We start from the raw sequence: 26419 nt of genomic DNA on the forward strand, positions 1-26419 counted from the left end.
ACTAAAGGTAGGATGTTCTGCTATCATTATTACTCATCTTTTTTTCAGCACATTTTTAGGATATAGGAATTGTGTCAAGAAGATATGTCCACATACGCTTTAGTAACAGTAAACCAAATGCAATTATTTAAGAATTACATTAAGAATACTCTGGCGTTCTAAACAAAGAGTTCATCTGCTGAGCAATAATGGTAAGCATACTTGAAATGGGCATGTCACCAGAGAAAAAGAAAACAGATTACTGTTTTCTTTACCTCTTTATTTTTATATAGTTACAGTTGCACCTGTACTCCCTCTCTGCACTGAAGACCCCTATAGCATATAAGAGAATCTTTCCTTAGCTATGCTTTCTAGAAGTACTACCAGTAGTAAATTTATTAAAACTGGTCCCTGATGGCTGTTTTTCTCATGAGGTGAGGTACAGAGAGCACTCCTCACAGTTTTGCTGTGTTTCCTTGATACAAAGTTCAGGAAAAACACAACTCTGATTACAAAATTATTAAAATCCCTTTCTTTACCTTATTTGAGATTCCTGTAAATAATGAAAATTTCCTTCTTTTCATCACTTCTCATAAGACTCACAACCCACACTGTACAAAGCAGTGCATGATGTATTCAGACAAGGTCATACCCTGCCCAATATCAAACTGAACGGTTACAGTTTTCCAGGGCTACAAAAAAAAACTTAACACCTAGTAGTTACTCTATGCTCAGAGCACGTAAACAAGGAGAAATTTAAAAAGTAAGAAAAGTAACAACAGTATATCCAAGTTCTTTACAAGGCAATAGCTTTCAAACACCAACAGTAAAAGCGCCTACCTATCTCTGCCCTTGTGGGGCCAATCCCATTGTGAACTCTTAAGTAACTGGAATGACAAGAATCCGAGTCATCAATATCAAAATCACCAAATTTGAGCTGAACTCGCTGCCCAGGCTTTACACGAATTTCCCATTCACAAACTGTGCTGTTGGGAGAGGTCTGTGGGTAGTTTATCGAAGCAAGAGTTCCACTTTCAGGGCCCAGAACGGTGTGCCCACATCCATCACCTGCAAAAGAATAAAAACAAATCAGCAACACGAGTTCATCTTCGCAGCTTCACTGGCAATTTCATCATCCTGTTTTTTAGCAGTGGTGTAAGATTTGCTGGTTTCTTAACCATACTAATCATATTGCAAGAAAACTCCAGGGTAAGTCACATGCAGATGAAACAGCTATTGTGAGAAAATAACATTCAACCAATGTTGCCTAATGTTTAGCTTCTCATCACAGGTGATCAGAGAGCTGCTACAGCTTCCTCAACCATACAAAAAATCCTCCATAATTACTTAAGAAATTGCACAGTTAGTACAGAAAGTGTCCCTGCTATCTCACGTTCCCTCAAAACCTATGTACAGAAAAAAACACGTTCTGAAAAGGAAGGAGAAACCCACTGATAAAACAAAAGCACATCAGTTGTTTTACTTCTTGCTGTACCCACAGCATAATGAAAAAGAATAAAGACAATGGAAAGCAAATACTCTACTGAAAATAACTGCCAGGCCTGACTATCATCAAACTGTTGGTGTGCTGTTTTCTAATATAGCACAATTTTAACACTGTAGTTAATTTTTTACAGTTCTTTAGAGGCCATGCTAGTTTTTTCTGGATTTGTACAACATATTGATTACAAATTATAATGAGCCCTCTACCTAACATTTGAGTATTAATTTTAAACAGTAGTAACAATGCTAAAGACAACTTATTTAACAAGTGGGAAAAAACCAGCACAAATTGTGTATTCTCAAAATCAAACTATAAAGAGCAAACCCATAAATCTATTTACTCAGCTAGACATTAATTCCCCCCAGTACGTAGTAGAAGAAGCTTAAGAGTATCTGGGCTGTTTTGGAAATCAGAATGTTCTTTACAGAACACTGGCCATCACTGGCTCTTTATAAATCAAGATGAAACAAAGTATTCCTGAGCATAAAGGCACACCCAGCAGAATTAATACCTCCAGTAACCTAAGCCCCAGAAAATAAGCCTTGTAACATTTCAGGTTTATTTTTGTAGCACCGGAGGCTAAAAAGCCTATTTATTGAATTTAGTCTCATGAAAAGAGTATGCCAGGAACAGCATCATGAAAGTCTGGAGATCTTTTGAAAAAGACCTGTACACACTATCCTAAAAGCAATGAGGACCTTTCAGGATCTTCAATAAAGTAACATAAGCAAAAATAGCAAAGTCAAAAATCAGGTTAGATATGCTGCTAAAAAATGTCTTTTACACCACTCAAAATACATGTATTAACTGTAGGTCCATTCCACCCTTCAGAATTCATGCCTGTGTATAGTACTTCCCAAGTGATTATAACCGACTTAACATTATGTCAAAATCCCGCACTCCAGAAGTTCACAATGCTCAACATAATTTGTATCAACAGATGTTTGTTTTGTCAGCTAGAAGTCAGTCAAAGTGTTTCCTACCATATACTAGCATATGTAGTTCCTCTGCTAAACATGAAAGGTAAGCTTAGCTTTAAGAACAAAAACTGTATACATATTTAAGAATTTTAACTAACCTATTCTCTTTATAATCTGAGCACACTGACAAATAGCTGCATGTTGTAAAAGCTAAGTGCTGCTTGTATATACAGAATCACAAACAGATGCAAACTGCAGCTTTTTTTTTCTTGCTAGCAGTTTTGAAGCAAAATGAGGCATCTTCTTTGGAAAGGGAACTAGAATAACTGTTTCAGTAAAATCAAAATTTCTATTTGAAAAGCTGTTGCTTAGACATGTTTTTTCTTCATCCAGTTTTAGCAATTTACTTTAAAATGCTTTGTTCCATCCCATCACAAGTATTATTTCCATTTGGGTGACAGCTGAGAAATCACTTTCTTAGATTACTGCTGTTCTAATACGTGAGGCACAATTGCCCAATGTTACAAACAAGTAGCTTAAACCACATGTCTTGAGTATCACTTTAATCCTGGTTTCTTTCCAAAGACATGTTATAAAGCTAAGAGTAAGTAAAAGATTTATCATTGAAAACCTGTAGGGGTTTGGTTTACTAGTTAGTAAACATTTAAATGTCAGATTCCTTATTAGTCACAATATGATTAACAGTCAAGAAAAATACTGATTTCTTTGCTAGTAAACTGGGGTTTTTTTGCAAGCAAGTACTCACATACATTACGAAACGCATGGAAGTTATTAACAACAATCGAAACAACAAATATATACTAGGCCTGTATTTATGGTGATATTTATGGCTAGTATTTCAAAACTCTTTATACTGCAGACATGTAAAATTAATTTTCAACATATGCAGCAGTCAGGTTTAGGTTACGTCTTAAATGCAACAAGCCAGTTAAGCAGTTCTCTGCATTTCCTAACTTGTGACAGCAGTAAGCAACCATTTACTCATGTACGGATTGAAAACATTATGCAGATACACTAATAAAGTGGCTTTTTGAACATGAAATCATAATAGCTTTCACCTGTACAGGGCAGATAAATTGTTCTGAGTGCATTTTAAGGAAATGTTTATGCTATCTAGAATACTTGATAGTTAATTATTTCTCATTTCAATGGGCCTGTTATTGCAATGCAGTAACCACACAAATGCTAGTTCTTACAGCCAGGAATACCAGTAACACACACGATTATGCATTTCTGATTCTTCCCCACACTTTTGCATCTTAAGCCTATGCCGCTGGAAGGTAAAGACAAAGGAGAGCTCAGGTATCTTCTTTGATCCAAATTGTACTTAAATTGTAAACTTCTCCAGTTAAAAGCAGAAAAGATCATGCCTAACATTCATTTAAACCTCTTATTCACTAGTTTGCTGTTCAGCTGTCTCAAGCATAAAACAATACCGGCACTACATTTGTATGACGAACAGGGTACACCCTTCTGATGAGAAAAGCGAAAGAACTCCAGAAACAACCTCACACACACATTTAGGAGATAAAATGCAAATAAAATAAGTTTTAAAAAGACACTGAGACTTTTCTTTTAAAGATGCATCACTAAGAAATGTCAAATTTCCCCTTGTAGCTTGAAACAATCAGTCATGTTCCCAGTGGCTAGATAGAAAACCTTACTAATCTGTCTCACACAATTTAATGGAAATGCAAATTTCAAATCTCCCTTTTGCTGAAGGCATTCTTGAAAACATGTGAGGAAAAATACTCCTCTAACCTATCCACATTAAAGAACCTGTTGTCAAATCATACTAGAAAGAAATGGAAAGGAAAAATGTTGTGCTGAACTGCATCTGCAGCATTGTTGTACTATGAAGCCAATTTTTAAAAGTAGTTAATTCTGGCTGGACATTTGAGAACTCATTTTGTTGTGTGTTTCACTTAGGTTAGTGATAGCAGAAGTGCCAGACACATCATGCCTGAAGAATTTAAAGATTATCATTGCATGTCCAACATGCAATAACAGATAGTCTGCCAAGTGCAGCAGCAACATCATTCAGGAGCTATTTGGAAATTTCTAAAAATCACATCTCCAGTGAAACTTGCAGAAGAACGAAACCTCATGTTATTTTATTGGTACTATAAAAGGGTAGCTCTTGAGCCTCCCTATGTAAGTGGTGCTTCATCATTTCTGCCAAAGTTGCACAAATACCACTGATCAACTCCAGAGATATGTGTGTGTGTGTGTATATATATATATCTCCTGCATCAGGGGAGCAATCTGCAATACTCAGCAATTTCTACAATAAAAAGAGAAAGTACAATTTTTTGCGCTACAGCCACTTATATAGGAGCATTAGCTACTTCATTTGCAAGTCATTAAGTGCCACTGAATCTTTTGCTCCTATTAATCTGTATGCATGAGTGTGGAATATCTGAGAACACCTAGAAGAGACAGACATCAATGCCTAAATCAATTATTCCTGAATGGGTTGACAGTTTCTGTTGTCAGTACACAGCTAATGACTCTCCTGCTTTCTTTCAGCCTTCTCTGTCACACAACAGACCTAATGCACTTGCAGAACAGAGAAAGCTCTTCACAGTAGCATCACATCACTTGCACATACATTATACCTGACATGTGCTGGAAGGTCTGCAGATGTGCATTGAATTTCACATGTCCTGAGGACCGTGTTCATACCAAACATGAATAAGCTCAGCTCTTCACCAAAATGTGTGTTGGAAACATGGGTGCCTCAAGCAGGGGGCAGAGGCAAGCAGACTGCTGTTGTCAGGAGAACCATTCATCTCTTCTGCAGGCGCCGTCGAGTGCAGTCTGGATGAATTATCCTGACAGATTTCAGGTGACCCCCCGGCCTGTGGCACACTGATGTCTGATGCGATCATGCAAATGATTTAAAACCATTTCTCATACACAAGTTCTTTACATCAACAAAATACAGAACTCGAACCAGTACAAACATACCAAAGTGCACTGGGTAAGAAGAAACTGTCAAATTTAATAAAATGAGAGGATACTGCACATGCAGAAGTGGGTGCTAAGTACTCTAATAATACCCACAAAAAGATTAATTATTCTTCGTAGTTGTTGGAGTCAATTAATCAGAACTTTTCCCCCTGAAATTGGCTGCTGTTAGTGACTGCTAATCTTGTTCTCACTACCAAAACACATTGAAAAGTAATCTTTAAGACTAGAGGATGCTTTCCCATTCCTTACTTGGAGAAGAGAGAATGATAAAGACATCAGACAGTTTAAGATTACAGTCTGTAAGGCATAACCAATGCATATCAAAATGCTGATCTCAATTTTAACACATGGCACTGCCTTTTGAACAGACTCAATTTAACCAGTGGGTTTCCTGAGAAGATTGTACATATGTAAGTTAGGATTTTCTTTAAGTTTGTGACTATATACAGGATGTAATTAACTCTTTCTTAACGAAGTAAAGGTAGAATCAAATCTAAGTAAAGGTAGAATCAAATCTAAGTAAAGGTAGAATCAAATCTAAGTAAAGGTAGAATCAAATCTAAGTAAAGGTAGAATCAAATCTAAGTAAAGGTAGAATCAAATCTAAGTAAAGGTAGAATCAAATCTAAGTAAAGGTAGAATCAAATCTATTAGAGTTATGTAAGCAAGAAGATGTTTTAAGGCATTTAATTTCACTGCAAATACACAACTACCTCTGATTCAATGCACTGATGTAATTCCTCCTCTTCTGTTCAGTTCCTGTGCTCTTTCCCACTTTTTATCAGTGTGTCCCTAAGAGACACTGCATCCACTTTTTGCTTTTCTCAGTGTGGGCAAGAAAGTTTACACAACCAACATAACAATCCATGATTAAGAAGCAGGAATGAAGACCACTGAGACATCAAATTCTAAACAGCTTGTTCAGGTATTTCCAAATGTCCTTATTGGTGTCCTCCAGACCCATTGCTTTTTCTACCAAAATCCACACAACTACATTCTTCAGAAGTAATCCGCTCCTCTGTCAGAATTAATTTTCTTAACAAGCCAACAAGTACACAGGCCACCTTCATCTTTATGTCCTTTATTTACCTCAGTAACACACTGGTTTGCACATTTCATCCCATTACAGATGTTTCACACATAAAAAATCCCACGCTTCCACAGGTGAGACCATAGCTCAATAAACACTTGAAGGCACTTTAAATTAGTGCAGCCACAGACAAAGGCAAGCCTTGTCTGCCTCTAGCTTTTGGTGGGCCACCCGGGTGGGGCGGGGCCACCCTTATCTCGGGCCCGGATTATCTGCTTGCTTCTGGTCACCCTCAGAAGGGTGAGGAAACCTCGGGCTGAGGAATAGGACAAAAGGTAAAGCACCACAGGCATTTTGCCTTTCACAACGTTGGCAGCTCAGTGCAGCGAGGGCCGGGGGCAGGACACAGCAGCCCATTCTTGCTCTTATAGCAAAAGTACACAATTTAAGATGCCGTTACAACAAAATTTTACTGTTTGCATCTACAATGCTAGCTTCATGCTAGGCTAGTGATAATTAGTACTTTACTATTTTAATCTGTACACACAGCTTTTCAATCACTATCTCTGGAAATGCAGTCTTTGCTTCCAGCCACTGAATTTTGCACAAAAGAGTAACATAGCCTTGCTAAATTTAACTTCCAAAATACAGTATAATTTTTAAAACAAATTAACTTAAATTCTTAAATCATCAGAGCAGATAAGCTTTTCTTCCTCTGCTATCATGTACTAACCTGACTACTTCAAAAAACCAGGAAAGATCAGCTGTACGAGACTGCTGCAGACCTTTTTCTTGCTGAAATCGGGAAAACGAGAGAAGTCCCCGGGGACAGCTATGACTTGCTTAAATAGTATGCAGGCAAAAGCAGCCTACAAAGACAGGCTAGCCATGGTGAAAAGTGATTTACGTGAGGACTCTCTAAGAGGGCTCTGTGTTCAATGACACATACTGCAGAAGCCCTCCTGATCTGCTGCCCATGCTGAGTCACAGTGACAACTTGTGTTGTACCTTGTCTTTTGTCTGGCACATGCAGCTTGCCCACTTCCGAAGACATATCATTTACTTAGCAATCTGCACCAACACTTTCATAAAAATAAACGCTGCTGTGCTTCAGTGCTTTAAGTGCTATGCAGCAGAAACAAAGCTGATGAAGGAAATTAAAAATAACACACAGGTGGTCACACAAAGCTCCATGAGAATAAGCAGCAGTCATGGTAAGAATAGGCTTCCAATCTCTTCTAAGGTCTTCAAACCCACCACCACACCAGGACCAAACGAAATTTCACAAGCCTTACATGTGTCAACAAAGAGGCAAAAAAATTCTCCAGATGACACCACAGTCATTTTCTTATCTCTTCTGTTACCTGTTGATAAATGGGACTACACCACCTACGCTGCAGATCCATGGTGGCATACATGAACACCAAACTCAGCAGTACCATCTTGACTTTTATAAAGAGCTGTGACTTCTCGCCCTAGCCACTGCTGGTGCTTGTCATACCTGTGTTGAGCTGCACAGCAGTTTTATACCCAGGTTACCTCCTTCTCTGCCTGTTCTTGAGTAAAGGTACAGGTATGCATCAACAGCAGTCTAACAGTCCCAGGAGCCTGTGCAATGGAGATAATGCAAGGTAGGGGCAGGGGGCAGAGGGTGAGACAGCAGCTGACAGTGGTAAAAATCATGACTGGCTACCATGGAATCAACAGAAGCCAGCAGGAAGGAAGCTGATGGGTTGGGTACCTGATCAAAAAACAGCAGGGCATCTAGATGCTTTCAAAAAGAAAAACTCAACAGCTGGAATTATTTGCATCCCGTAGTTGCACCAAGAAGTGACTTTAAATACCAGTTTCTAACCCTCTTTTAAAGTTTGTCATCCAACTGATGAAACAGTAACACTCCACATCCCTACACCAGTATCTCTGTCAGTGTAGGTGGCATACAGCATCATCTTGATTTCTAACACTGATTTTCAACTCTAATTGCAAAATTATGATGGGCACTGTCTGGAGTTTTCCCCCGTGAACAACATGGTTTCATTCTAGTGTAATGAAATATAATACAGAACCTATTCTAAAAGATAATTCATTCCTGATTTTGCCTTGTAGAGGTTCCCTTAAAAGGAAGGGTGATTTCACACTTGTGACCTTCTATAAATACAATCAATGAAACAAACAATATGTGCTACTGAAAAATAGGATGATTAGGAAGATAACAGTAAATATACACACTTCAGTCACTGGTGCCAAAATTTATCACAGAAATATAGCAAGATCATGTAGGAAGTCATCAGTGTGTGAAGCTCCAGTAAAAACGACCTGTGAACTTTAAAACTGCCCATCAGCTTTGCTGTAACTCCTTCAAGGCAAGAAAAGGGTGTCTTGTGTTACAGAACTGCAGACCCTGAAATCAGCTCTTCAAAAAATGAAGAGATAAAGTAATGAAAATGCTTTATTTGACGTTTTCAATTATACTTGAGAAAAAGATAAAAACTCATCAGCACTGGACTTCATATGTAGGTGGTCAAACTGATTAAATTTAATGTGTCTCTCTTTCCACCCTTGTGATAATAATACATATTTTGACACCTGTATATAATGGCATAAAAATATAAATTAACAGGTAACAGTGGTTCAAGCCTTCCTGGTTTCACAAAACTCACAGATTTGTAAAAGAAAAATTAAGCACCAGTGGCTTCTGTCCACCACACTGAACAAGGCAAGATGTTTTTCTCCACATCTTAAACATTCTGGAGCAAAGTTAAAACGACCAGACACAGCTTTAACTGGCTACAGTCCTGTTGAAGATGCACAAGTTGCCAACTATGAAAACCTTTGCGGATTTGCTGGCAAACATACATGCACAACATACTCCATACGCGTGTAGATCTCTTAAGCCAACTACCCTTCCACAGCCAAAATCTCCTGGCTCCTAGAAGGAACCAAGCAAAACCGTGACACTGCAATTCACCTTCTGTTTCCATTGCTCTCCTAATTAATCTTTCTACTCAAGATACTGAAGATCTTTCACCTCCTCATTCCTGTGGGGTTTCTCTATACAAAAAACATCTACATCCAAGCAGCTATACAAGTTACTTGTCTTGCCAAGTCTAATTAATATGCTACTTTAGTTCCACCTCAGTATAAAACTAGAAGTGCAAAAATAGGATGTATAAAAGAACTGTGACAAAACTGCTAAAACAGTTCAGTGTTCCTACCTCCCTTAGTATCTGAAGCTGCAACTGGGCACTGAAACAATTACTACCTGTACTCCAAGAAACATCAATTAAGAGACCTGAAAAGATTTCCTCTTCACAGTTAGGCAACGTCTGAGCTGTCAGGATTACCCAGTCTAAAGAAAACCACAAATAGATCATCGATTATGAGGAGAAAATGTTAATTATTTTTCATCCCTAAATACCCTTTTACAAATCTGGAATAATTTTATAGAATATTTATTTACAAACTTTGTTTAAATGCCAGACTAAGATCAACAGTATTAGTCTAATATGACAGACAGCATCACTCTGAGAAGCTTTTACACCATCATCTTTTTCAAAATCAAGACAGAAGAGTTATCTGCTCACAACCATTTACAGAAGCATACCAAGCTCTTCAAGTTACCCTTCCACCACTAATAATATTCCTCAAGGACATATCAAAAGGGCATCTCCCACAGCACTTCAAGTAAAGAACCAAGAAAATCAGCATATCATTTAGGAAATGGTTCTATATGAAGAACCACTGTGGGGAAGAAGCATCAAAAAAAGAGAATCCATGTGGCCTCATGCACAATACATTGAATTTCAGCAAGATTGAGGATGCAAAGATCTGTAGCCTGCAGGATTATCACTCGGATACTATTCCAATCCTGGATGACAAAACCTCTTCCTTGAACTGAAAGTAGATTTGGAAAGAACTTCAAAAATCTGAGAGGAAGGTTTAGAGGGCAGATTAACAAGGGAAGTTATAAAGCAGGGAGGCAGGTGTTTAATAAAGCATACAGATGATCTGACCACTGATTTAATTTTCATTTTTCAGTACATATATGATGCAGCATCTCTGGAATATGGTTAACAGCGTAGTCTCCTGTGATTTTGCAGGAGCTGAATTCAGTTTTCACATCACAAAGAATGCAGGAATGTTAAAATGTAATAAATTTACTTTAAACTTTTACTGCACAATTAAAAGTGTTAATACAACCAAAGATATCCACACAGAACAAAAAAACCCTCTGAAAATATCTGATTTTTTTTTTAATGATAAAATTAACAAAACTGATGTAATACAGTCTTGCTAATGAAAGACAAACTTTAGTATAAAGAAAGCACTGGAGAAACATTTCTTAAAAAAAACAACGGAAAAAAAAAACCACACACACAGGCACACACACCCCCAACCAAAGAAAAAAACCTCCAGACTTCCCAAAAAGAAAAAACATATGTCAGGTTTGAACCTCTCTGACCCTAATTTATAGGTCATTTTACAGAAAGATAGATTCACAGTACTGAAGACCAGAAGTACCCTTTTAGGTTTGATTTTTTGTATGCCACAACTACTTACAGTTGGCTAATTATGATTCTAACCAAAGGGAATGTAGGATGTTGCATTAAATTTAACTTTCCAGAAAGTTTTCAGACTTGATTTAAAGGTATCTTGAGAGAGAGAGAATTTTTAACTATTTCTAAAGCTACCATGCTTTAAACGTTTAAGAGAGGAAAACAAACAAGCAACCACCACCCAAAAAAAAAAAAACCCAACAAAAAACAACCACGAAACCAACTGTTTCAAAGATATTCTCCAAAAATACGCCTACTTTATTTATGGCATATGGGCTAATTCCTTATTATTCAATACTACTATTGCCAAGAATGAGACAACAAAGTTCATAAACTTTATTCAGCTTACACAAAAACATTTACTAATGCAACAGCTATGTATGCTATTGGAACAGTTGTGCAGAACTGGAACTTTCCTAATTGTGTTACCCTTCAAAAACAAGATGCATGGAACATCTATTAATAGGGTAGAAGTTCATTCAGTCAAAAACTTGAAACTTTGTACTTTCAGTAAGATTCTAAGAACAGGGGTTCTTAATATCACCAGTCAAAAAAATTGTACGAAAATAGTAACTGACTGAGTCAAAATGCAGAACACCTATCATACACAGAGACCAGAGAACAGGCCAAAACATCCTCCTTGTGTTAGCAAAAATTAAAAGCAAGCACATCTGACAAGTATGTGTTCAGCCCCTACTTACAGATCTTCTGCTTTCAGGAACCCTTTTTCTTGAAAAGGATTTACCCGACTAGAACAATTGCCAATGCACTTAGTATTATATTTTACATAGTTACTGTAAATGTATTTCAATTGTTTTACAGCTAGGGATGTCAACTCAAATTACAGTCTTACTGCAAACTCGCAACGAAAATTCTAGAAGTATGAGTTGTCACTTACTGTCAAAGATAAACACTGATGTGCTTGATTTTCAAGGTGCAACTAGTCTCAAGTCAAAGCAATAACTAATCACTGAGATTCAGCAAGCATCGGCTGTTTGCTGGTCTAAGCCTCACAGTCTGCTAACTCATGGTAAATTTCTTTTATTCCAGTATTTGTAGAGAAAAAGGAATGTAACCCAAACAGAACTGATAACTAAAAACATGGAGATTTTGTAAGAAATGCCAACAGGAAGCGTCCAAATGCCATAAGCAGTATCAAGTGCCTGTGTATCAATCCCAAGATCCAAATGATTGAAATAACCGAGATAACGGTAGCTAAACAAGTATGAATTATCTGCCCCTTAAATCCATTTTTTAGGAGTTTAGCAACCATAAAGAAATGTTACCCTTTTACAGCTCTTCACCAAGGGAAACTAAGTGATCATGCAAGGACATAGCACAGGTTAAATGTTTCTTACTCATCCAAGGGTCGGGGTTTGTTTTCTTTTTCTAGACTAGACAAAGAATTATTCAAACAAAAGCAATATTCAAAATCAATGTTATTCTGTGGTCCAGATGTCAAATCACTACCATATTTTCAACTCTAATTTTTAATTCAAATAACATCAAATGTGTTCAAATATAAAGCAACAAGTTCAAACAGAATGTGAATAGTACAGCTCAAACTGTTTGCCTCAAACAATGGAAGGCAAAGCACAAAGCTTAACAAAATCTGGTATTTCACATTCTTACCACATTAATGAACAGGCTTCACAGAAAATAACCCACCACACTGTACAAAAAAAATGCACTGAGAACTTTATAGATCCTACTTTAATGCAAGTTTCTACACAGCCTTTTATGTTAACATTACTACTGCTCCCCCTCCCCACCTCCCCCAACCTCCGTTTAGTAACAAACCCATGTTGCTTGGACAACGGTTTCAACAATACTACTATTCTCCAAAAAAAGGACCACGGATGTTCCATAATATTTGATTAAAGAAATTAATCTAAAAGCAACTGTTAATCACAAAATGCAGGAGGAGAGGGAAATCCTTTGACTACAAAACAAATTCCAGGTAATCCTAACTGCTTTCCCAAAGCACAGGATGCAGCTACAAAAGTGGAGGTGACATGCAATTGCTTATTTTAAAAGCTTTCACAATATGGATAAAATAACCAATAGAAATATTGATTATGAAGAAAAAATAGAAACATTTGTCAATATGTTGAGCAGCAATTCCAACAAGGATTGTGTTTGTACTGATTATCTAAGCTATCAAAGTTGATGCATTCAAGGCAGCACTGAACTAGCCGATGACTGAAACTATACAGAACAGCAGCGATCACATTAAAAACCTAATGCAGGGGTCTTCAAACTACGGCCTGCAGGCCCGATGCAGCCCCCCAGGGTCCTCAATCCAGCCCCCCAGTATTTACAGACCCCCCCTGCCCTGCCCCCGCCGGGGGTTGGGGGGTGAAACCAAACAGCCGCAGATGATGTCCTGCCACTTCATCCACGCACCAGCCCCCTGTTTAAAAAGTTTGAGGACCCCTGACCTAATGCATCATTTTGCAGAGTATAAAGCAGGTGGCAGAACTGCAGAAAAGCAGATGGATTATTACTCTCTTACGTGAATAACATAAAGAAAACATTTTTCCAAATCTTGAAAGCTGAATATATCCATTCAGTAGCAGGAAAACATTTTTCCTAAAGAATGCACTAATGTGCTAGATGGTCACTGGCTTGAGATGCACACAGTAGCAGCATACAAGATTACATTACCTTTTTAACATGAGCTCAGATACTGGATTTTTATAGCCATGTACACAGAAGTGTATATATATATTTAAACCAAAGTGCATTGTATTGCTTAAATCCAAACCAAATGTAATACTCTTATGAGTTCTTATACTTGGTCCCAGAAAGTATTTACACAAAATGGCGATTCTTTCCTTTAGAGGAGCAGACTACGCAAGCATGACCTCAACAGGCTCCCAAAGATGAGCTGGGTTGCACAGAATCGGTGCTATGAGGCACCCTCCCAGAAAGGATGGCTCTGCACAACACATGTACATACCTCTGCCCACCAGACCCACCTAACCACTTCAAATAAGGCTCAGTAAATGAAGGCGGAAAAAAATCTTTGCTTTTTAGGTCTATACTTCCAACACCAGCTCACTTCCCCCCCAGGAACAGCATTCCTCCACACAATTCTCTAGAGCACTGCTCCTCCTCCTCCTCACTACATCTATCTTCAAGGTGCAATGCTGGGAAGTGAAAAAGAAAACCTGGATCAGCAGACATGTCAGCTAAGCCTGGCAGCACTTTAAGCCCTGGCCTTGAAAAATTCTTCTGTACTTCTCAGCACAAGGATGAAGGGGATTTGCTTCAGCACTCCTGCCCTACGTGGTGCCAATCCCCAAATCCTCAAGAGTCTGTATTCTGCACAATTGCATCTGCAAAACACTCTGCATTCTCAAGTAAAACTGTCCTATTAGCAAAACCAAACAGTTCAATAGAGCACTGCCCTTCCCATCATAAAACACTTACTCCGATGTTAATTTGAGGGATAACAAATCTCTCATCCAAAGAGCTGGGGGTCTTTTCAATCAAAATAATTCCTCAAGGGTTTGGCTGTGACTCCCTCCCAGATGAGCCCAGCCAAGGACAATGGATACAAAGGACAACGGGACACCACCCAATCTAATTTAGCAAGAGTAGAAAATGGCACTTGTATGAAGGCCAAGACATGACAATTGCTCATACAGCAGACAGTTTTGTGGTAGTGTTTTATATTCACAAGCCAGGAGCAATCTGCAGCAGGAGAGGAAGGAAAAAAAAAAAAACAAACACCTGCAATGGGCTACCTTGGCAGCTGGAACCCTTGCCAGTCACCTGTTCCAAAAGGAAATAACCTCTTCCAAGACATCTATGGAGAAGCTACAACCTCTCTCCCTCCCTCTTGCCCAGCTGATGGATACGCAGCTCAACCAACCTTCTCTTTGTCTGCTTCCTTCTACCCAAATCAAGCCACCTCTCTTGCAAATCTATAGCTGGAGGACATAGTTAGATCCTTTCAGGATTGAAGTTCACAACTGGAAGGTTATCTTAGTGAACAAAATGGACAATTATTTCCGAATCTGAAAAAAAAAGTTTAAGGAAATGAAGTTCACAAAAATCACACAGCTAGTTCTAGTCTTCCCACTTGTCTCAGGAACTCCTGAACTCAGCACACTGTAAACCAAATGCAGTACTTCAGTGACAAAGACACCCCAGCACAGTAAGTGGCCAGGAAGTCACAACAGTCGCAACAGTTGTTTCAGCCCCTAACATCTGGACAATCACGAGCCATTTCAGGTCCTACAGAAAGACAGAAGCTAAGCTGATGGATCAGCATGTGCTTAATTCTGGACTGGCCACAAGTCAAAGCCACTGCTGTCTACTGCCTTGCCGGACGGACAAGCCAAGGCAAGACCAGGAGCACTGCAGAGGGAAGGGGAGGGCACACGGCAAAACTAGAGAGGAACAGGAACACACAACAGGTCCAGGAATACTGCAGTTCAATCACAAAACACAAGACCATAGAAAATTTCATTAGGTTGAATGTGCACAGAGCCATCAGTCCTTTCACTCAGCATTTCAGATCATGGTAACTTTGCACCATACATTCAAAAATTCTTTTCCTCTGCTACATTGACACAAACATTTTTAAGCTACGGTGACAAACGACTTTCTGGTACTTTCTTCAAAAGGTTTGAGTATATAACAACATCTGTATGGTTTGGTATTTTTTTTTTACAACAAAATGTGGGAATCACATTTAAAACCAAGCACCCAGAGTAAATTTCTTTTAAATAAAAGGTTGAGGGGGGAAAAAAAAAACCAATCTGCTTCAAATCACTTGGGATTCACTCGAGTTTATTTTTTAACTTAAAGCTTTATTCCAGCTTTATAAGCAAATCAGTATCCACTAGGAATCCCAACAGATGGCTACCAAACTACATGTGTGATGACAAAGTTCCTGGTCCGCAGACCCTGAGATCTTAGTACCTGCAGAATAACTAAGACATTACTCAAGTTCTACTTTGATGAAAGCTAAGCAACCATTTCTCTCTTAGCTGTGTTCTTCTAAAGCCAAAAAAAGGTTAAACTTAACTGATGAACAGGCCACACCAAATTTGTATCAATAGCTGAACATCTGTTAAGAGCACTGCTTCTCAAAATGCAGTCTACAAAGAGCAGGAAGCTTACATGGGCTGGCTTGCTTTCATTCACTCACACCTGCTTAATTACATGAAAAATAAAACACTTGAAGTATTTTTCAAATAGCAGTTTCCTTGCAGCCAGGAGCTAGTCACTATAGAATTGTTTCAAAATCACAAGAGTTGACTTGCACAGCTGCCACTGGACAGTCCCCAACGCATGAGACCATATGACAGCACCAGTTACTTTCTGTTGAGTCTTTTTCAGTGTTTCTGAAGGTGTTCAACCTCATGCAAAACGCTCATATTTTCCAAGACACTGAGATGCTCAAGTTCAAGACCTTGACCAAAGAATGTGAGATTACATACACAGAATGACTTTCAATATGATAGACCAAAAAAAAAAAAAAATCCCACCCAAATCTGCCAAGGTAATACAGTGGGCTACTAAGTGAGAAGCATATTCACCACAGCAGTACCTGCACTTTTTCATCCCTCAAGTTTCCAGCTATCCAGAGAGGGAAAGAGAAAACATTTGACTCAACATTCAAAGGAAGTTTCAAATTGACCAAAATCATACGTTATTTTTACATCAGTTCATACTAGGGAGGTGCTCTACAGAAAAGCATGTCAGAAATGAAAATACTGTATCTTGAAAACAAGATTTAAATACCATGTAGTATGTGAGGCTTAGTGCTGCTGAATGCTAGAACAGAAAATTAATAGTTGCTTATTAACAGACGACCAGCCACCCTAACACAAGGAATGAGGCTAGGTTCCCATCTAGTATCACTTACCAGATTTTTTATAGAAGAGCTTAAAAGCAACTTTAACTGTGGAATTCCCTAAACCTTGGGTACTTCTATTGGCAATCTCAACACACTCTCTTAGAAGCCTGTGCATATATTTAATATATCAATTTAGTAACAGCTCTGTGCAGACCCTTCATGAGCAAGACAGCAGTTTCGTTTCCGCATGGGACTCCTTTACCCAAATTAGAACTATGCCAGCATTTAAAGATACAGGATATGCGCTCCCCAACCTTCTCTGGAATAAGATAAATGAAATATTTTGGCAAGGAAACAGTCCCTCACAAGCAGAACTTTTCTTAGAAGCTTCAACAGTTTCAATGACTGAAGGATACTTCAGTGTTTGTATTTGACAACACCAGAGACCCTAACCTTAAAACAAGCTGGGGTTTGATGCCAAATAAAATGAGATTTGTCAGTAAAGAGGTTCCCCTACTGCTCAAAAGAGAGACTTCTGTGCAAACTTTAAGCATTAACTGGAGGAACATCATAAATTGAAATTTTGGGAACAAGCTCTTCAGCGGTTTCTCAGAGTATAAAAAGATGAAGTGACCAGCACACCCAAAAGCCTGCTGTCCACACAGTCCAACCTCTTGCTGCATGTTCCCACCCACTCTAGCACACCTCCAACCACTCTGAGACAATTCGACTCAATAATCTGGAGGAAAATTATGACTCTTCCCTCCCCACCCAGTTACTTCAGTTTTCTCCTAGAACAACAAACTCAGTCTGCTCACCAAACGGTCAGACTAGTGTCAGGTCAGCACACACATTTGGAGCACGATGCTCCTACAGCAGGAACTGACACCTTGCTGCTGCCCCACTGACCTGGCAGCAGCCTTCAGAAGGCTAAATGTTAAAACTGTCCCATTTCCCCTCAAAAGCAATTGGGTCTTCTCCACCTCCATTATAAATTAAACCAAAATAAAACAAAACCAGGTATGCCAAAGATTTATTAGTGTTAGCTTCGTGCATGTATAGGAATGTACTTAGAACTAAATGCGATCAGCTAGAAGTAAGCAGAAGAGGTAAGTCAACACGACTAGCTTGCTCTACAGACACATCTCTGACCATTCTGCATTCAAAAAATTAAGTAAAGTGTACGTTTAACAGCACGGTGCACACATTCCTGATTCCCTCTGTGCATTTAAATACAGCATTTGTGACATTCAAATATATTTCCATCTGAGACATACTGAAAGTTACACAAGAAGAGCGTTTAATTTCTGAAAGGAAGCAGAGCAGTGCAAGAAGCACGCAGGACTGAGGACCATAAAATTTCTATTCTCAACCCCTGTACCCACAGAGGCGCAAGTTTCACGACGTTGTCAAAGCACTGACTGCCACCGCCTTCCCCAGGCGTGTGACCGAAGCGACAGCTCCTGCGGCGCCCCCTCAGCTCCCGCCACGCCGGGACCGAGCCGCCGCAGCCCGCCCCGCGATCCCGGGAACCCGGCCCGCTCCTCCCGGCACCAGCGGGACGGGCGCCTCCACGCGTGGGCTCCCCTACACCGCCCCGGCGCGGCGGCTGCCCCGGCCCGGCCGCCACACGCAGCCCGCGGGGGAAACGCGGCGGCCCCCCTCGGCGCCAGGCCCCGCCGCCCCGCGCCCTGAGGCGAGGGCGGACTGGGCCCTTCGGGGAGCGGGCTCTTCCTTCGCCCCTGCGGGCCGGGGGGCAGCTCCGGGGTGCGGGCCCACGCCGGGGACGGCTGGGACTCCCCTCCCAGCGGCAGCGTCCCGCAGGGCCCGTCTCCCTCGCCCCCCCCGGCGCCCTGGGCAGCGCGGCCCGCCCGCCCCCGCACCCACCTTTCTGCGCCCCGGCGCCCCGTGGCAGCACCAGCAGCAGCAGGCTGAAGCGGAGCAGCGAGGCCGCCCGCCGGGTCCCCGCAGGGAGCGGCCGCCCCGGGCTCACCATGCCCCGCGGCGTGGCCGGCGGTCCCAGGGCATCGCGGGCTGCGGGGCGGCCAGGCCGGGCCGCGTCTGTGCCCTGCGCCCCGCACCCGTCGCGCCGTGCGGGACAGCCAGCACCGCCCCTCGCCGCCCGCAGACGCCGCGGCCGCCCAACCGCTTCCGGGAGCGCGGCGCCGCGCTCGCTTCCTGCCGGCCCGCCCCGGCCCCGGCGCGGCGCCCTGGGGGTTCGGCGCCACATCTCCTCGCCGTGCCACCTCCGCGCGCCCTCACAGCTGGCCGGGAGCGTTCCGCCCAGGCTGTTCCTTCCCGCCGGGGCAGCAGGGCCCGGCCGGCAGAACCGCGGCACAAGAGCGCTACGGGCAGGGCAGGGACGGGCAGGGCAGGGCAGGGTAGGGCGGGCTGGTGGCCTGTGCCCCACAGGCGAGCGCCGGGCAGCGGGCAGCTGGCCCTGAGCTCCAAGCCATGCCGTTACAGCCCTTGTCACCCAGCTTCCCAGCGGTTACAGCGTGTGACTGGGAGGCTTGCTGCAGGAGGCTTGCATTCACCCATGGGGAATGGCACTTTTTTAAAAAGAAATGCGGTTATTGTACTGATTTACTTGTTAAGAAAGCTCATTTTGGAGAGAAAAGCACCCCAAGCACTAGTAGGATCAAAGAATCACCTTTCTATACCATCACCATCATCTTCATGGAAGGCTGCACCTCATTACATGTTTTCCAGTGGCAGGTGAAAGGAAGGTAATTTTCAGATGCTGATGAGACGGTGGCGATGTTCCCACAGGCAGGGTCCCACCCCTGCCTCCCTCTAGCAGGGCTGGAAGGACCAGAGGGAGGGTGAGAGCAGCACCCACACCAGACACTGTTTCACATGTCTTTCAGATTCAGAACTGAAACCTCAGCCCCCCCACTGACCACTCTTACTCTCACCACGAAGCAGAAGACACCTGGGACTTCCACAGCTGCTCCCAATGATGAGCCTCTCAGCCAGTGCAGGGTTCCTTCTGCTGTGGCAGGGCTGATGCAGGTCAGCCCCATGTAATGCTGCTGTCCACCTCCAGCGGTTCCACTGTACAAATGTCTTAAGGAAGAAATCGTTCTCCGTTTCCTCTCCCAAATGGCTCTGTGAAACAGAGACTGCTTTCCTGGCCAGAGCTGACTCCACCGAAACAGCTGGAAAACCACCTCAGGAGCCAACCTTTCTTACCCAATCCACAGAGCTGCTTGAAGAACTACTTAGATGATGTTTACTAATTGTTTTAGCATTACCATTCCTTGTTAAGATGCTATGCTCTGGACTTATGAAGGCTTTTTTCACAAAGGAACGGGCAGAGCGTTATCTGTCCTTCCTTGAGCGTATCAGCCCTACCACTTGTGCCAAATCAGGGAGGAATCCAGAAGAGATCTGGTTGCTCAGACTAAAGAGAGAAAAAATTTGATGCACAGTTTTTACTTCTTTGGCCTGCAGTTGTTCCACAGCTGCCACGAGGTGGTTTCTCATATATTTACAGAATGTTAAACACAAGTATTTAAGTACATTTCATATTTTTCCCCTTTTGAAACCTTTTTAGCAACACGGACAGAGACCCCAATGAATGCAAAGTCAATGGAAGGTTATCTCAGCTGAGGCTGTTTTAACTCAGTTTGTGAGATGTAACGGTACCAAGACATCCTGCAACACATAATGGAAGATGAATTAAAAGTAATTTATATGCATGCCTTTGTCTTCCATTCACCAGACACAGAGGTTTGTGCCACAGGTCATGTGAAGCAGTTATCTCACAACAATAACATCCTCTCTGTACTACAGAGAGCACATTCCTAAGATCGCTAATCATTAGTGGTATTTGTTGTGTACTGGAAAAACCACTCCTTGAATAATTTGTGGCTTAGTAGCTCCATGCATTAACACGAGCACCTGAACATCCTACGTATAAATCAGTAACAGTCTCTGGCAGACCTGACAGAGGTTTCCTCCTGTGTTATTTTGTGTTGTGAAGGCTGTGTGTGGTGTTTTGTTAGCTTGATTTGACTGTTTTAAAGGTTTTTATTTGTTCATGTATAAAGGGTATCTGGATCTGTGAGAGGGTTGATTTTGAAAAGGGGTGTGAAAACTTGTAGAATTCTTAAAAGCAGCCAGAGGCCAAATTTGCTTAATCTATATTGAAAGTTTGCCCCAAAACCATATTCCCTGACCACACATGGTTTATGTGGAGCCCTAAGTTACATATTTTGCAAAGGGAACGCCATCCTGATGGAAGCAGTGACAAACTATGAAAGGTTATACACCCTAAAAGCCTTAAAGGTCTATGGGATCTGAAAAACTTAGGAATATGGTCCCATTAGCAATGCAACTGTCTGGATGGCTTGTCTTGATACATCCGTTTTATGCAACAAAAAAATCTGAAGAATTAGATAAATCCAGATGGTCTCCCTGGCTTTCAGAATTTTCCTTCTTCCAAGAAGATTTCAGCACCAAATGCGTTTTAATAGACCAGCTGCAGAGTACTGCATATTTTGGTCCGTGAGAGTTCCCAGGCATCTCCTCTGGGGGAAAACAGAACTGTACAACAAAGACTCCATTTTAGTTTGTGACTTAGAACTGTGCCTGTCATCAAATCAGAACAGATATATAACTAAAATGTTATGGGAAGCAAATACAAATATAATCTTACATCATACCAATATCAAAAGGCAAGTTGCCAACACATCTTAAATGAGCACAAGTATTTTTTTTCAAGATGGAAGACAGAGGAACAAACCAGCTTCTTACTTCTTATAGAAGAATGCTTAGCCAACCGAGCATTTCTGTAATGTTTCCTTCCCATTCTAGAGGTAACTATCATCTCCATCTGGTTCTCTCATTTTGCTTGAGAGGCTTCTGATGCATAGGGCTTCTTTCCCACTTTGGCTCTCTGGCTTTTGCATTCTTTTACCGCATTTCAGCTGGGGGGGCAGGGCTGCTATTGAGAGGGAGCTCCACAGTCCAGAGAAACAGGCTGATGCAAACTTCCTGAAATCCAACAGGAGCAATTGCAAGGTCTTGTATCTGGCAGGGAACAGCGCAGTGCAACAGTATGGGCTGGAGGCGGCTCCTAAGCAACCCTGCAGAAAAGGACATGGCCATCCTAGTGGACAATTTGAGCATGACTCAGCAGAGTGCCCTTGCAGCAATGGCGGCCAGAAGCACCTTGAGCCGTATTAACAAGAGGACTAGGGAAGTGATCTTTCCTAAGACTTCACCTGAATGCTGTGTCCAGTTTGGAGCTCCCTCCAGTACAGAATAATACTGAAGTATGGGAGAGAGTTAATCAGGTGGCCTTCAAAACGGCCAGGGGCTGGAGAATGTGATGCACATGAAGAATCTGAGAGAGCTGGGCATCTTCAGCTTGGAGAAGAGGAGGAGACCTTGTTGCTGCATACAAATACCTGACTGCAGGAAAGGATTGGAAGATGGAACTAAGTGCCTCTTCTCAGAGGTGCACAGTGATGGCACAAGAGGCAAAGGACACAAGCTGCAACAATGTTAAATGCCACATTCCAGATAAAAGGGGAGAAAAAAACAGGGGGGTGGTCAAACACTGCAACAGGTTGCTCAGAGAAGTTGTAGAATCTCCATCTTTGGAGATGTTCAGGACTGGATGTGGCTCTGATCAACCTGATCCAATGAGTCCTGTTTTGAGCTGGGAGTTGAACTAGTTAACGCCTGAAGGTCCCTTCCAACCTGAACTATGATTGTATAATTCTAAGGCACCACATAACATACTGTGGAGAAGAGTCCTGTAGTGTAGTGACAGGGGATGTTCTAAATGTGCAAAAGAGATTTTCAACTTTCTGGTTTCTGTGGTTTCTTATTCGTATTCTCTAGTTGAAATAAGAATTTATTCTGGAAAGGTTGATTCTTCTGAACTTGAAGAAAAGGAATAATGCATTTAAAGTAGACAAATTATTAACTTCATGATATTTACACATTAGATCTTTGCTAGCACCTCCATCTTCTTATCCCTTAAATCTTTAGATGCCACATATGCACTAGATTTTTTCTGTGACGGTAAATACAAAGGCCCACCCACCCAGCTAATGCAAGTGCTGCATGTGCATCCAAGTGCCATATGTCTCCTTTTCTGATGTCAGCAGAAGGTTATTACCAGCACTGTTCCTAAATAATCACTTGTGAGAAAGTCCAGATCTGTACACAGCTTCACAGTTTCTGCCATTCATTGAATTATTAAGATCACTTTACCTCCTTTTCCAGAAAACAAATTCCACGGTTTATGGCAGAATTCCAGCCAAAAGGATTATGCTATCTACTTAATAAGCATATTCTTAGTTGCTTAGATTACAGCTACAGTGGCAGTAAAATCAATTTTGGCTGATAAATTTAGAGGTCTTAATACCAGAAAAATGAGAAACAAATGCCTCACTATTGCACATTAACTTTGTGGAAGTGCTTTCTAAAACGTCCAGTATGTAGGTTAGATCTTGCAGTCTGCTGAGACATCATACCTAAGCAAGCAAATAACTTTAAGCCTATAATACTCAAAAACTAAAGTGCACAGTTTTCTTTAGCCTGAATGTTTTCTAGCATTTGCAAGAGTTTAACAACAGTAAAGTTCACTCTGGAGTGAGGGACCTGAGTAAGGTTTTCTGCTCTATTTTAGTTCCTTCTAGTATTCTTAAGATGCCGTGTTGGACCAAACGCTCCTGGACATGGTGAACATCCAGCAGATATGCTGAAGATGCAAACTTCTTTACTGCAATACAGGGATGTCTTGGTGCCACTCTAAAAAGATCGTTTAATGTTAAAGGAAATCTTTAACTTCCATGTTCATTAGGTAAGTTGCCCTTTTACCTGAAAGTGGACAGATCCACTGTCCTGCCCATGAATAACAGGACCCAACTCAGCAGGCAGGTTTGACATATGCCATGGAAAAAACATGCCATCTCTAAAAACTGTCCAGGCTTCATAGTATATAAAGGGATTATTTTTCAAAATACAGTTTATGATTCAACAGCTATAACAAAACTTGACTAAACCCCCACCCTTTTCTTATTTTTAATTGTGAAAGTATTTGAATTAAAACAGAAACTTACTAAAACAGAAAAGTTACTCTTCTCCTTTGCCATAATTCTGCTTTTTGGAAAACACATTTTAATAAGTGGTTCCATAGTACTTTAGCATAAATATCCAAAGAAAACCCTTGAAAAATTGTAACATAATCTACCATGAATTCTACAAAATGGAAACATCTCTGGAGCTTCAGGAGTTGACATGACATTTCAAATGTTATTTTACTAACTGTTGTTAATACTAACCTACAGACAAGCTGAATGGTTGGTTCCTGCCTGATCTCGCAAACACTTCCAGAATCCTGCAGCATCCTCTGTGGCATTAGGTATATGGGTGATACTAAAAGACTGCAGCATCCAGGCCTTAGGATCTAGCTTTTGATGCTCTTGGCTACTCATTTTCATCTCATTTGGGATTTCTAGTTTTTGTTACAGCTTTCAGTAAAAATCCTTCTGCTACTCTCTTTGTTTCCATTTCTTCTTGGTTCCTGTTTTAATTGCCTTTTAATTATGATGATTTTTTTTAAGAATAAAAACAAATTCCAGGTTGCAGAATGGATTTGATTTAATCCTTTTAGAAAGGAAAATGGGTATTGATCGTATATTATTCACATCAATGGATGTAATTAATCTCATCCTTAGGAACACATTGACAAAACCACCACGATATATTTACCTAAGATTAGTTTCTAATTCACTTCAGATAGGAGCCTCATGATTCTACATAAAACACATTTATTTGACACTCTAGTTATTTGGTTCTTCATTGTTTTTTGTTTTCAAAAGAGAATAAACACTGAACATTTAGTTCTGGGTTACTTTGGTAAGACACATCTGTTAATTTTACTGTGCCTAAAGTCATTATCAGGGAAAAATGGTAGCATAATTTCAAAGAATAATTTTATTTAAATTTTCACTGCATTGTATATGTGAAAATTCAGGGATGCTGAGGGAAAAAAATTAAGCTATTTTTTGCTTATTTAAACATGGTAACATAGAGAAGAAAAATATTAGGGAGGATCTCATACTGTCTCGTACCCTTGAACGAGCTCACGTTTATTGGATCAATGCCCAGTATTACGAAGATCCTTCAAGCAAACCCAGAAAAATATTAAAGACAAATCTTGTCTTGTAACCCTGGGTTTAGTACTCTTAAATAAAAGTAGTATTTTGAAGTACCGAGCAGTCTAAATTCCCTGGATGCAGTGAATCCTATGACTCACTGAAAGCTGAAGGAGGAGGCTATGATTACCACAGGATTAATCCAGCATATAAACTCAGGCAGGATTTTAATCATGGACTTCACTTCTGTGGGAAGGAAGAACACACTTAAATGGAAGTCTGTAGCTGTTTTGTTGAATTTGGAACCATGAGTCTGCTGCTTCAATTATTTCCATATATTTAATCTCTATTTTATAGTTAACGTATTGTTCTCCACATTTTTTGCAATATTTTACATTTTTGTCTCATTTGGACTCAAGTTTCCTGTTTTAGCTTCACTTCTTCTATGCAAAGCCCAGGCTGAAACAGTCTTTCATGACCTGTGCACCTCATCAAAATTCTGTATCTTCCCTATATTGTGCTAGTCCTCCTCCTCTGCCTGCATCCTTGCAGGCACTCACTGTGCCTCTGAAGTACTTTAGTCACTGTACCAGATTTAATCATAATTTGATTTTACACTGATTCCTGCTTCCAGTCTCATTGACCAGTGGTAACTAGAAACATTTTAGATGTCTGGCTCCTCAAAAGATGCATCTCTTTATTGATATGTTTATATGCTTGAGGAGAGCATTTATGAAATTAGGAAAATAATTAAGAGCACCCTTTCCTCCACCCTTGTGAAGATGAAAGACCGGAGTTGTGTCACATGTTACAGGCCTTTATAGCCAACCTAAAGAAAATACTATATACACACGTCAGTGTCAGGTAACAAGAAAATATTTAGTTGTAGTGTAATTTGTGCCTAATGCTGTTTACAGGGGTGCCTCAGGTGTAAACAGAAACTTGAGATGAAATTATAATGGCACAATCTGGGGCCTGTGAAGACAATGTCTGGAAGCTAAGATCCAAAGAAATCACAGAATCAGAGAATGGTTTGGGTTGGAAGGGACCTTAATGATCATCTAGTCCCAAGCCACCTGCCAGGGACAAGGACCCCTTCCCCCAGACCCGGCTGCTCCCAGCCCTGTCCAGCCTGGCCTTGAGCCCTGCCAGGGATGGGGCACCCACAGCTGCTCTGGGCAGCCTCTGCTGCCAGCACCTCACCACCCCCACACTGAACCATTTCCTCCTCACAGCTGATCTAAATCTCTGCTCTTTCAGTTTAAAGCCACCACCCCTGGCCCTATTCACTACATGCCCCTGTACAAAGCCCCTCTCCATCCTTCCTGTTGGCCCCTTCAGGTACTGGCAGGCTGGTAAGGTCTCCCTGGAGCCTTGTCTTCTCCAGGCTGAACCACCCCAACTCTCTCAGCCAGTCTCACAGGAGAGGTGCTCCAGCCCTCTGACCATCTTTATGGCCCCTCCTCTGGACTCGCTGCAACAGGTCCGTGTCCTTCTTAGG

General features: G+C 41.1%; 1 protein-coding gene across 1 annotated transcript in view; it reads right to left on the bottom strand.

Moving 5' to 3' along the window:
- DCBLD2 (discoidin, CUB and LCCL domain containing 2) overlaps positions 1 to 18929 on the bottom strand; it is a 46377-nt gene extending 27448 nt beyond the window's left edge. Inside the window, exons 1-2 of the mRNA XM_037378339.1 lie at positions 18686 to 18929; positions 820 to 1047 (exon numbers count right to left, since the gene is read on the bottom strand). Coding sequence (XP_037234236.1) covers positions 820 to 1047; positions 18686 to 18794 — 337 coding nt within the window. The 5' untranslated portion in view covers positions 18795 to 18929. The remainder of the gene's footprint in view (positions 1 to 819; positions 1048 to 18685) is intronic.
- Between the last annotated feature and the right edge of the window lie 7490 nt (positions 18930 to 26419).

The sequence above is a fragment of the Falco rusticolus genome, chromosome 2 (assembly GCF_015220075.1).
Source record: "Falco rusticolus isolate bFalRus1 chromosome 2, bFalRus1.pri, whole genome shotgun sequence".
Classification (NCBI taxonomy): domain Eukaryota; kingdom Metazoa; phylum Chordata; class Aves; order Falconiformes; family Falconidae; genus Falco; species Falco rusticolus.